The sequence below is a fragment of the Lampris incognitus genome, chromosome 2 (assembly GCF_029633865.1).
Source record: "Lampris incognitus isolate fLamInc1 chromosome 2, fLamInc1.hap2, whole genome shotgun sequence".
Taxonomy (NCBI): domain Eukaryota; kingdom Metazoa; phylum Chordata; class Actinopteri; order Lampriformes; family Lampridae; genus Lampris; species Lampris incognitus.
This window is the reverse complement of record NC_079212.1, coordinates 129,229,991-129,242,284: the sequence shown is the minus strand read 5'-3', so window position 1 is coordinate 129,242,284 and position 12,294 is coordinate 129,229,991. Positions and strand designations below refer to the sequence as shown.

General features: G+C 42.0%; 1 protein-coding gene across 1 annotated transcript in view; it reads right to left on the bottom strand.

The window, feature by feature from the left end:
* suclg2 (succinate-CoA ligase GDP-forming subunit beta) overlaps positions 1 to 6,571 on the bottom strand; it is a 161,714-nt gene extending 155,143 nt beyond the window's left edge. Inside the window, exons 1-3 of the mRNA XM_056301706.1 lie at positions 6,509 to 6,571; positions 6,139 to 6,196; positions 1,655 to 1,752 (exon numbers count right to left, since the gene is read on the bottom strand). Coding sequence (XP_056157681.1) covers positions 1,655 to 1,752; positions 6,139 to 6,196; positions 6,509 to 6,571 — 219 coding nt within the window. The remainder of the gene's footprint in view (positions 1 to 1,654; positions 1,753 to 6,138; positions 6,197 to 6,508) is intronic.
* Positions 6,572 to 12,294: the final 5,723 nt, after the last annotated feature.

Genomic DNA, 12,294 nt, shown 5'->3' with positions numbered 1-12,294 from the left:
ACCTTTCCTCACTGGATTCATATCCACTGATCAAGCTACTCTTTGTGAGATTCAACACCACTTTGCCATCATCAGCACCATTTGAGGGTCTCTTCTCCTTTGCAGGCATAGTTTACCAACCTCACAGAAGGCGATTAACAGCTGAGCTGATGGAGAAATTAGTTGTGCTGAAAAACAAGTAAAACTGAAATGTAAAAAAAAAAAAGTTAGATATTCGTTGTGCTGAAGAAGAGCTAATACAGAAATGTAAGGACTGTAGTGTTAGAGGGTACACAAACGAACATACTCTTTTAGGTTGTTGTTGGCAATTGGGGGAAAGGGAGGTGCTTCTCTTTCTCTTCTACTATTTTGTACTGTATCGTACTCTGCTGTAATGGTACTGTTATGTGTCTTTTGTACTCATTCAATTGGTTGCTTGTACAGTTGGAGATCTTAGAAATTTACATAGTCCACTGCACTTACATTTATCGCTCTTGAAAAAGGCATCTGCTAAATACCCAGTCTTAATGCCTTCTGAAAGAACTTGTGCATCACTGTGGCCTAATTGTTCAGTTCCCCCAGTTGCATTTCAATTGGCTGTTCACTCAGTCAGTCAGTCAATGGTCACTTTGACAGAAACCACCCAGCATGCCCCCCCCCCCCCGATTGGCAGCCTCCCACCTTCAAGATATCCTGATTGGCCACTTCAAATCTATGTGGGTGAAATTAGCAGAGCTCATCTTTTCAATGCAGCGGGGTTAAGGTCGGGTCAGACCCAATAGTGAGGGTACTAAATGCCTAAAATGTGATATTGGTTTGTATAGAATGTATTTTTCTATTTTCAAATTACAAATTATTTGCATTTTAATTAAATACATTTTCTCATACCAGATTTTGTATTTTATTTTGATGCATTTGATGAGCAAGTATTTGTAATTTGTAACAAAATGCATTTTGATATATTTGTGCCCATCTTTGTGCACACTAATATCCTGAAATCCTTGCAAATGATGGCATGTTTTTCACAAATGCAGAAGAGAGGGAAAAAACCCATCAAATAGACCTTTGCATCTCTATGGGATCAAAGTGCAAGCGATATCCTTTACGCAACAGTCAACTTGAGTGTCACTGGTAGTCCCATGAAACGCATCAAGGGCAAAGTAAACTGTTGATACTCAGGGTTTTTTATCACTCGGCTATGCAAAACCATACATAAATATACTGTACAACCCAAATTATAAAGCTGTACCGTCACAATGCAAAGGGACATAAAGTTCGTCTAAAATACTGATACCATTTAGTTCGTGAAGAGTTACTAAGCTGAACGAACACATGTAGGTAGCCTACTGTTTATGGTAAATTCAACAGATCTAGTTGCGGTGCAAAGGATGTGACAGATGAGTTCATTAGTTCTGCTTGAAAATACCTTTGCTGGTTGAAAAAGCCTTACAGTGTTACGTGCAAACATTTTATCTAGGGATGAACTTTGGCGCTGTTGCGACACCAGCGACCAGTCCCACTTTTACTTTGAACAGTTAACCTCCCCACTCTGACCAGCTGCACTTGCAAGCTAGCAAGGGAACCACTGTGGGACAAAGACACCGGATACGCGACGTCAGAACTGCTCGCCTAAGGATAACGGCAGCATTGTCATCAAAATAAATTGCGACGGTACCTTGAATTTGTCAAGAAAAAGGTGCTTCGAAGTTGCTGCTCGCAGTCCTTTTGAAATAGCCTGTGATGCCATGGATGCCGCCATGTTGACACGAAAGACTGGAAGGAGGAGCACGTACAGACCATGTGCACACATATCCCATTGGTCGTCTGTCGGATGTGGGTGGTGCATAGAGTGTACTATGCACCCGCGCGCGCGCGCGCGCGCGCGCGCACGCACGCACGTACCCTGCCCGGTGTCGGCTGCCCCTTCGTTTGTATTGGTTTTATTCATAAAAAAATACTATTCAAGTATCAGAACAAAACCCTATTTAAAACTAGCTGGAGGAAATGTGGAATGAAGACAGCCAAAGATTTTTATTTTTTATTTTTTTTAAAGCTGCTGGACTGGAATAGAATAGCTAACTATGTTGTAACAGTTTTAGCAGCCAATCACAACACAGCCCAATTAGCAGACTATTTTCAAAGAAAGAATGACCTATCTGACCTTTCAAGATGAAAGTATGTAGACTTTGTTAAACCAACAAACGAAAATGTGTTATATGGTGATAAAGACGTAAAAATAGTGTGAAATGTTGAAAGTGCGACGACTGCTTCTGCAGACAGCCCAAGAAGCTGGCTATTTTAAAGCTTGACGTGTGTTTACAGCTTAACGTTTGTGGAAGTACATGAGTCTACAGTTTCATCAGGTATTGTGCAGTGTATAGGAGAAAAGGAGGGTAATATTTGAAAGAAGAAAGTCACTTAAAAAGTATGTGAAGCGCATAGCAGCGAATCGAAGCATCCACCCGGACCAGTGAGAAACAGAACTAAAGCAGCTGAACATGCTGAATACGATGCGATATACTTTATTGTGCCCGTAGGGAAATTTGTCTTGGACTCGAGTGATGCACATCATATAGCTGCCTCTATAGCAGTAATAATGATTTAAAAAAACAACAAAACAAAACAAAACATAACAGAACAACACATAGTGTAGCACATCACAACCACAAATTACACATAGTGTTGCACATAGTAGTACACAAGCAGTAGTAAGACTAAGCGACATATTGCACAACCCCTCACATCATATCAAATAAATCTATTACACAGCCCTTGCATAAAAGTCTGTGTAAAAAGCTATTACACAATTCAGCAGCACAAGCAGCATTATTTAAAATTTTAATTGAAGTAGGCACAAATGAGTTTTTAAAACTGTTGCATTTACACTGGGGTACTCTATACCGTCTGCCAGAGGGTAAGAGCTCATACTTAGCATGGGGAATGTGAGATGGAGCAGACAGTATTCTCTGTGCATGCCTGAGAACAGACTGCTCATATATTGACTGGGGGGGACTGGCGCTCATTCCTCCCCATAACCTTCATGGAAGTCTTTCCCAGACGAGTAAGCTTAGATTTAACTGTACAGAAAGATTGTCGTACCATGCTGACATCCCATACCTAGACTGTGCTCTCCAATACAGCCTGATAGAATAAAAACCTAATCCACTGATCCACCCCAAACACACTGAGTCTGTGTAAAAAGTACAATCTCTTCTGTAAACGAGAACACAGACTTTCAACATGCAGCTAAAGGTGTTGTCCAAGTGAACACCATGGTACTGGTAAGAGCAGACCTGATTGATTGGTTCATGATGTATGACCACTGAACTATGATACCCCACTGACCTAGGGTCCAGTCCCATCTCCTCCATTTTTCTCACATTTCAAATGAGATGGTTGGCATCACACCACTGCACTAAACTTTTTATTTCAGTGAAATGGGCTGAAGGACTTATGTCTGTGCAGTAGGCTGAGGATAGCAGAGTCATCTGAAATTTTTAAAGTGTGGCTTCTAGGGTGGCTGCTCATACAATCATTTGTGTATAATGTGAAAAGAACCAGTGAACTGACACAACCCTGCTGGGCACCTGTTCATATTGATCTGAGTTCTGAAAGGGTGGTGTTGACCCTGGCACACTGGATTTGATTAGTCAAAAAAGTCCTCTGTGTGGAGTTTGCATGTTCTCTCTGTGTCTGCGGTGGGTTTTCTCCAGGTGCGCCAGTTTCCCCCACCCTAAAAAAAAGCATGCATGTTAGGGTTAATACTCCTGTCTGTGTCCTTGACCTAGGTGTGGCAAGACAAACTGGAGTTGGTCACCGGCGGCTGCCCACTGCTCCTAGCTACACAGCTAGAATGGGTTAAATGCAGAGAAGAATTTCCCCATGGGGCTCAATAAAGTATCTAAAAATTAGAAAAACATCATAAAAGAGAAATACCACTTAATTATAAACAGATTGACACTCATCTGTTTCAGTTTCGAGATTAGCTGATGTGGCTGAAGTGCATTAACAGCAGTGTTAAAATCAACAAATACCAGACCTGCGTAGGCCTTGGGCTCTTCCAAGTGCCTAAGAGTCAAATGGGTGATATACTGTTAATGGCATCCTCCGTGCCCCGCCCTCACCTGTAAGCATATTGGAATGGATCTGGTACATAACTGACCTCTGCTCTGAGTGCAGACACCATGCATTTTTCAAAGCATTTCATTGCAATCAAAGTCAGAGCCACAGGTCTATAATCATTATTTTCAGTTGGAAAATATTTTTTATTCACTAATGTTTTATTGGAAGGAACATTGGATGTACAATTAAAAAAAACATACAAATACAATGGAAACGGAAATGATTGCCCCTCATGTTTTGGTAATCCCCCCTCAGCCCCTCCCACCCAACCCTCGCCCACTGCCGATGCAAAAAGGTTAAACATTAAAAATAAACATTAATAAAAATTGTAACTGGTTATTTTCTTGCCCGGTGCGGGATTCGATACGGGGTATACTGCATCACAAGGCGACATCACTAACCGCTCGGCTAAAGGGTCAGACCCATTAACTAGGGACTAACCTGTCTTATTAGTAGTTTACACAATTATAAGATGAATTAAAAAAACTACAACATACAAATAAAATAGGTTAGAGAGTTTTACATCAACAAGATGCGTTAAATCATCTCATAAGTTCCAAGTTCAGGAACATGAACTACAGAGCACCATGTACAAACGAACTATTGGTAGTCATTTCTGTTTACATAAATCCTGCTTTATGATGTCATACAGTTATCTCAGTTTATCTCAGCCGTATGTGGGTGTGTGTCCTGGTCGCTGCATTAGCGCCTGTTCAGGGGGGTGTGGCGTGATCCTCCCACGTGCTACGTCCCCCTGGCGAAACTCCTCACTGTCAGGTGAAAATAAGCGGCTAGTGAATATATATATTGCAGCAAATTAGGGGGGCAGCCCGGGAACCGCCACAGCCGGGACGCGAACCCATATCTCCTGCACCGCAAGCAACAACGTTAACCAGTCGACTAAAGGGTCCGACCCGTTAACATTGTCGTTTGCGGAGCGGGAGACACGGGTTCGCGTCCCGGCTGTGGCGGTTCCCAGGCTGCCCCCTAATTCGCTACTATATATATGTATGTGTTTATTATATTTTTTATTTTTTTTAACTGGAATAATGATGGATTTTTTTTCCGGAGGACAGGGACAGTGTGAGTCTACAAACTGCTGGAAAACAGGGCACCATGCTGAGGGGAGCTCTTCTGCACAGGTCTTTAAGACAAGAGCAGAGATGCCGTCTGGGCCTGTGGATTTCTTTGCATACATGTCTAAAAAGTGGCTGAATGTTGTATGGGTCAACTACCAGGCTAAAGCTCAAGTCAGAAGTTGAAATGGTTTCCAGCACGTTATTACATTCCAAAGAAACTTCCTATGATTCAAACCTAAGATAACAATCATTCACTTCATTGTATTTTTGCAGATCATCATTATTTATGAGGCGCTTCCTATCTGTATGCATATTGATTATAACTTTCACAGAGTCCCATAACTTTTTAAAGTCCATTGAGATAAAATTCTGTTGTATAATCTCCCCGTGTTGCTTCCTTGCATCCCTCAACCTTTGGTTAAGTTCCTTTTGCACTGCTTTCAAACCCGCTCTATCTTGATTTCTGAAAGCAAGTTTTTCTTTCTTTCCTGGTTGATGTAGTCCTTTACCTTCTTAGTTATATAAGGCTTATTGTTGGGACACACTATAATGCCCATTTTGATAACCAGGTCCACACAAAATTGTATGTAGTTTGTTATTGTTTTAGTGGCCTCATCAGTTTCTAAATCGTGAAAAAGGTTCAAGTTTGTGCAAAGTAGAAATCCCTTTAGTATCTCTATGCTATCTCTCAACCATACAGTCGTTATCTTCGTCTGTGGTTTACTGCTCTTAAACACTGTCTGGTCGGTTGAAATTAGGTGGACTGTGTTGTGGTCAGATTTTGACAAAGAGTGCTTTGGTTTAGCGCTATAAGCATTTTTGTTGTTTCCATAACCTTTGTGTAAAACCTTGTCGTCTCATGTGTCACACTTAACATATTGTTGAAAACCACGGAGAGACAGTTCTAATGTACGCTGATTAAAATCCCCTAAAATGGAAATAGGGGCTCCTGGTGTACATTGCAGCTGCTGGTGAACACAGTCTGCTATTGGGCCATGACCCTCCATGCCTTTCCACTAGGAGGAACATACACTGCACAAATATAATGTTCCCGAACTCCCTTGGAAGATAAAAAGGTCTCAGCGACAAGGACAGCAGTTCAACATCTGTGTTGCATACAGTCTCTCTCACGGTGCCGTGACTGCACCAGCTGTCATTGACAATCAGACATATGCGCCCCCCCCATCTTGACTTTTCCCTGACATTTCAGTTCTGTCCACCCGGACGAGAGAGAAATCCTCTATCTCGATCAGAGAGTATGCAATATCCCGATGGAGCCAGGTCTCTGTAAACACCATCATGCTCGATTCACTATACTCAAAACATACCTTGGCATTGGTGCAGAGATCCTCTATCTGGCTTCTCAGTGCCCACGCATTGCATCGTATCATGCAGGGCAGCGGTGGTCTGTTGCCTCTTCGTCGGAGACGCTGCCTTATTCCCCCTCTTCTGCCCCTCCTGAAATTTGAATGAAGTTTATAGGTGAAAGCATGCTGGAGTAAACGAGTATAACAGTTTATGAAGCATTAAAGAGAATAAGGGGAAAAATCATGTGGAATGCTGCAAAAAGAGCATCAAGGAGTAAAATAGCATCAAAGGCAAAAATGTACTACAGGCCCCACACAACCCAGCAGATTGTCCAATCTGTGTACTGTTGGTACGTGCACAATGTAGTGTGTACATTGTGCACGTACCAAGAATGGTAATGGGCCCCTCTAAAGGCCCCTATCATTTAAGTTGACACTGTGTTTAAATGGTGCATAGTCCCAAACAAATTTGCATGTAATCACATTTCCATAAACCATATGACACATAGCAAATGTGGGGGGCCTTTGAGGCCCCCGGTGGTTCGAGGTTGGGCATTTGCCCACTTTGCCCGGTCATTAGTCCAGCCTTGGTAAAAGGAATAGAAAGGAGTATAACACTGTGAAATGTTGGGGAAAAAAAGATAAAGGAGTAAAACAGTGTGAAAGGTGCATAAATAAGTATAAAAAAATGAAAGAGTGTGAGAGGACTATAAAGGAGTAAAACACTGTGAAAGGTTGAAAGGAGAAACTCAGTGTAAGCCAACGAAGCTGCTAAAGTGGAACAGAATGATTACTTAAAGCTGCAGAATTTGAGGCAGCAGCTCAGAACATTGATTGGTGGAAATTTTCCGCTGTCGGAGTAAAGGACAATGGGTTTCAAACAAACGGCCATAACTCATAAAATACAAATAGCATTGTTATATTTTGACTGAGCGTGAAAAGCTGAGCATTTTGGGTGTGTGTACATAGTGCAAAGCGTTTAAGAGTACTCGCATCATAAAATGAGCAGAAAGATAGCTCAAGCTGCAGGAGCTGAAGTAGCAGTTAAGATCAGTGAGGAATGCAGCTAATTTGCATATCAAAAGAAGATTGGCTGAAAGGTGCAGTAGGTCGTTAGAGTAGTGGTACAACTGGTTTCACAAAAAATGCTCATAACCCAAAACCTTAAGTCTACCGTTGATTATATGTTTACACTGTGGGAAACAGCACGAAGAGCTGAACATTTTTATGTACAATATGTGTTGGTAGTGTATCTCAGTTTTAAAAAAAAAAAAACAACAAGAAAAAAATTGGTGAGATAAATTAAATTTCAATGATCACCACTCAGGCAGCTGCACAATTTATTTCAATTGTAGGAAAATTCAGCTACGACAGCTGTTAAAGGTGTCAATGAGAAAAACGATTGCACACAGCTCCCAAAGAAGCTGAGCACTTTAAAGTTTGTCTTGGTGAAAGTATGCGGAAATAGTTGGGTGCCAAAAAAAGCATGGAGAATAAAGAATAAAGAGCAGGAAGAACTTGACTGAACTGCTGTGTCAAAAGCTGTTATTCAGACGATGGCATGACACTGGCTCACAAGAGGGTGCTGAGTGTGCAGGGTTGTTGTCCTTCTCACCTTTATTTCTTCTGGGTGTCCTTCTGCTGGAGTCTCCCTACTAGCCAAAGACATTTGTATCAACCAAATTAGAGATTTAATACATATGTGCCATAGTATAAGATAGGCCTGTCTTTTAAAGTAAAATAACCATTTATGCACCGTAATTTCTCATTTCATGAGTTAATGACTTGTTGTGGAAATTAAAATAGCATTGTACTTTTCTTTATACATTTATTTGTTGTTTATTTAGTTGTTTGCCTAGAACTACAAATATAATGCAATACAAACAACTTTATTAATCCCGCTAGGGGCAATTTGTTTGGAGAAGCTTGTGAACACAAAACACAGTAACGTGCAAACAAACAAATAAAACAAACAATAAATAATAACACCCCAGGGAGCTAAATGTGGAATAAAAGCTATAAAATCTATAAAAGTACACAATAAGATAAACTTGATAAAGACAATAAAACAATCTGATAAAAAAAACACTGTGGAGCGTCGAATAATCAAGTTACAACAGGTATGAATGATTTAGAATAACGGTTGGGTTCACAAGCAGGTAAAACATAAACTTATTTGCCTTGATGGCAACAGAGAAAATTCACTTGCTAGAACATGTCCAGAAAAAGACAAAATACTTGCTGCTTTCTGGAGGATTTGTTGGTTGCAAAAATAATTCAGAGGTGGCACGGTGGCACAGTGGTTAGCGCAGTCACCTCACAGTAAGAAGGTCCTGGGTTTGAGCCCCGGGGTAGTCCAAACTTGGGGGTCATCCCGGGTTGTCTCCGTGTGGAGTTTGCATGTTCTACCTGTGTCTGCGTGGGTTTCCTCTGGGGGCTCCGGTTTCCTCCCACAGTCCAAAGACATCTAGGTCAGGTGAATAGGCTGTACAAAATTGTCTCTAGGTGTGTGTGTGTGTGTGTGTGTGTGTGTGTGTGTGTGTGTGTGTGTGTGTGTGTGTGTGTGTGTGTGTGTGTGTGTGTGTATCTCGGCCATGTGGGATGGTCTGGTGGCATGTCCAGGGTGTCTCCCCGCCTGCTGCCCATGACTGCTGGGATGGGCTCCAGCATTCCTGAGAGCCGGATAAGCGGTTCGGATAATGGATGGATGGAGAAAGAATTCAGATCTCTTTGTTTCAATGCTGTGATATTAGAACAGATTTTACCAATGCTGTTTGGGCTGTTTCTGTCTTTAACTGTGAGGCTGTGAAACCAACAGATAAAAGAAAAACTTAGAAGACTTTCAATAAAAGACTGATAAAAGCAACAGAGGATGACAGGCCTGACAGACAAGGAATCTAGTTTATGGAGAAGGTGAATTCTCTGATGCCCCCGTTTCACAATAGCCTCAGTGTTCACATCAAATTTAAGGTGATCATCGATGATAGTGCCCAAATATTTGTATGATGTAACCATTTTCACACTTTCATTATGTATGATGCACTCTTTGACTGCATCTCTGTTATGTCTAAAATCAATAATCAGTTCCTTGGTTTTAGAAACATTTAAGTCCAAGAAGTTGTTATCACACCAAGAAATGAAATCGATGAAAGCATTCCTGTGGACTGATTCTGAACCTTGGAGAAGGGTCAGCAATTCAGTGTCATTAGAAAATTTGACCAAGTAGCTGCCCTCCTGAGTGCTCCTGCATCCAACAGTGTACAAAATAAGAAGTGTGAAAGGATGCATCCTTGTGGTGAGCCTGCGGATATAGCTACAGAGTTTGAGAGACAGCCATTTACAGACACCTTCTGCTCTCTGTCAGTCAAGAAGTCCACGATCCTTGACACAAGCTGGTGAGGCAAAATAAAATCACATAGCAACCTATCTATTAATTACTACTATTACAATATGAATGCATATTAGACTTAACTGAACTCTTCTTTTACTATGAGTACTTTGTGTCACAAGTGTCCTTTTCTGACAACCTTGCACGTTTGTGTGGATATCACAAAAAATAGCATCCTGACACGTTGCAAAATGTGTAATTTTTTAGCTGATGGATCAATTATCACTGCAATCTAAGTTTAATTTCATTGTCAAGTAAACCCAAGGATACATCCAAAACAAAAGCAAGGTAAGAAAGTGAAAAATTTAACTTCAACTAGTGCTCTCAGCAGAGTACAGATTGCTAGGCGTACGTATCTCTCCTTCTCTGGTGTTCAAACCTGGTGACAAACCATATCCCTTTTCACCTACTGGGAGAAGAGAAGTACACACGCACAGACAGAAAAACCAGTGTTTTTTAATCACCGCAACCATGAGAGGGTCTTCTAGACTGCCATAGAAAACTTCACTTCTCCCTTGCTTTTGTATTTATCATCCAACCATTTCCATCCAACCATTATCCAAACCCCTTATCCCCCTCTCAGGGTCATAGGGATGCTGGAGCCTATCCCAGCAGTCATTGGGCAGCAGGAGGGGAAACACCCTGGACAGGCCGCCTGCCCTTTTCTCAAGCAAAGTTGGCTTATCCTATGCTAGCTACCCCCAGATTTGTCACCCTGTGGTGCTATACTCTCCTTACACTTGTCTTTAAACTCTGTCAACGCATCGCCAGTTTAACCCATGCTATAACCTCTGTCAGGCTAGATATTGATATATCCAAAATTCCCTTCCATTCACCTTCCCCAAAACTCCACCATATTACGAAAACTGGGACCCCTTGCCATTTCCTAATACAGCCTATATTTAGCCTCTCCTTTTTTTTAATGTCATATACTGTCATGGCAGGCCACATTAATTGTTGCGACACTACAACTTTCATGCACCACAACTTTAACTTTTGTGGTAGTTCGACCACACTATGACCATAGATGAATTACTGAACAGGCCTACTGGACCCATGCTCAAGGGACCCTTAAACCAGAGCTTCTGCGTGAAGTCGCTGTTATTAACTTTGCATTTATTGTTGCATATGTAAAGGGGTTAGTCATTCATGTCAATTACAGAGCCCCAAAAGTCCTACTGAAAAACTAATGGAAAATGCAGGTCAATATGTCAGAATGAGAATGAGAATCACATTTATTTGCCATGTAAATTTGCATACACATGAAATTTTACTGCGGTTTCATGGCTCTCACAGTGTACTTAACATAGAATAACAACACAACAACACAACAATCTTCAGATATATCATCATCATCAACAGTCACTTGAACAAGTATGACTATCCGCTCCATTGGGTTGTCTACTTGTGGGTCTTAAGATGGCTGTAAAGCCGGACTCATGATCCATATACTTTGGTGCAATATGGAAAAGCAAAAGTGGTGGTGGTTGAGCCTTTTCCTCTCTCTCTCCTTGCAGTGCTGTTGCTTTTTCTCTGCGGCACAGTGGACTTCCATTTCATGACATGCAGCTCCTTCCTGCACAGATTTCTTCCAGGAGTGCCTATCCAGTGCAATGTGATCACAGTTGCTTGATGTAACGCTGAATTCCCTCAAACTGGTCTTGATATTGTCCTTGAAACATTTATTTTGCCCACCGGGAGCTCGCTGAACTTCCTTCAGCTGGGAGTACAGGATCTGTTTGGGGAGACATGTGTTGGATATGCAGATGACATGGCCTGTCTATCAGAGTTGGTGCTGCGTATTGTGGTGGTGATGCTAGTCGTATTGGCTTCAAAGACCCTTTTCCTGAGTCTGGCATAAGCACCACTGGCACATATCAGGTGACGGTTGACCTCAGAGTCAATGTCAGCTTTTGAGGAGAGAAGGCTGCCAAGGTAGGGGAAGTGATCAACATTTTCAAGAATTTTGTTGTCCACTTTTATGGTGGGCTGGGTAGATGGCTGGTTCGGTGGAGGTTGATATAGGACTTGGGCCTTCTTGATGTTTACTGCTAGACCTAGGGCTCTGTATGCCTTGGCAAAGGCATTCAGAATGTCCTGGAGGTCTTCTGTGGAGTGTGCTGCAATGGCATTGTCGTCGGGATACTGAAGCTCCATGATGGTGGAATTACAGACTTTGCTCTTGGCCCTGAACCAAATAAGGTTGAAGAGCCTGCCGTCAGTTCTGTATTGGATTGGGATCCCCCATGGCAGCTCTTTGCCAATCTACTACTACTACTTTCGGCTGCTCCCGTTAGGGGTCGCCACAGCGGATCATCCGTTTCCATTTCTTCCTGTCTTCTGCGTCTTCCTCTGTCACACCAGCCACCTGCATGTCTTCCCTCACCACATCCATAAACCTCCTCTTTGGCCTTCCTCT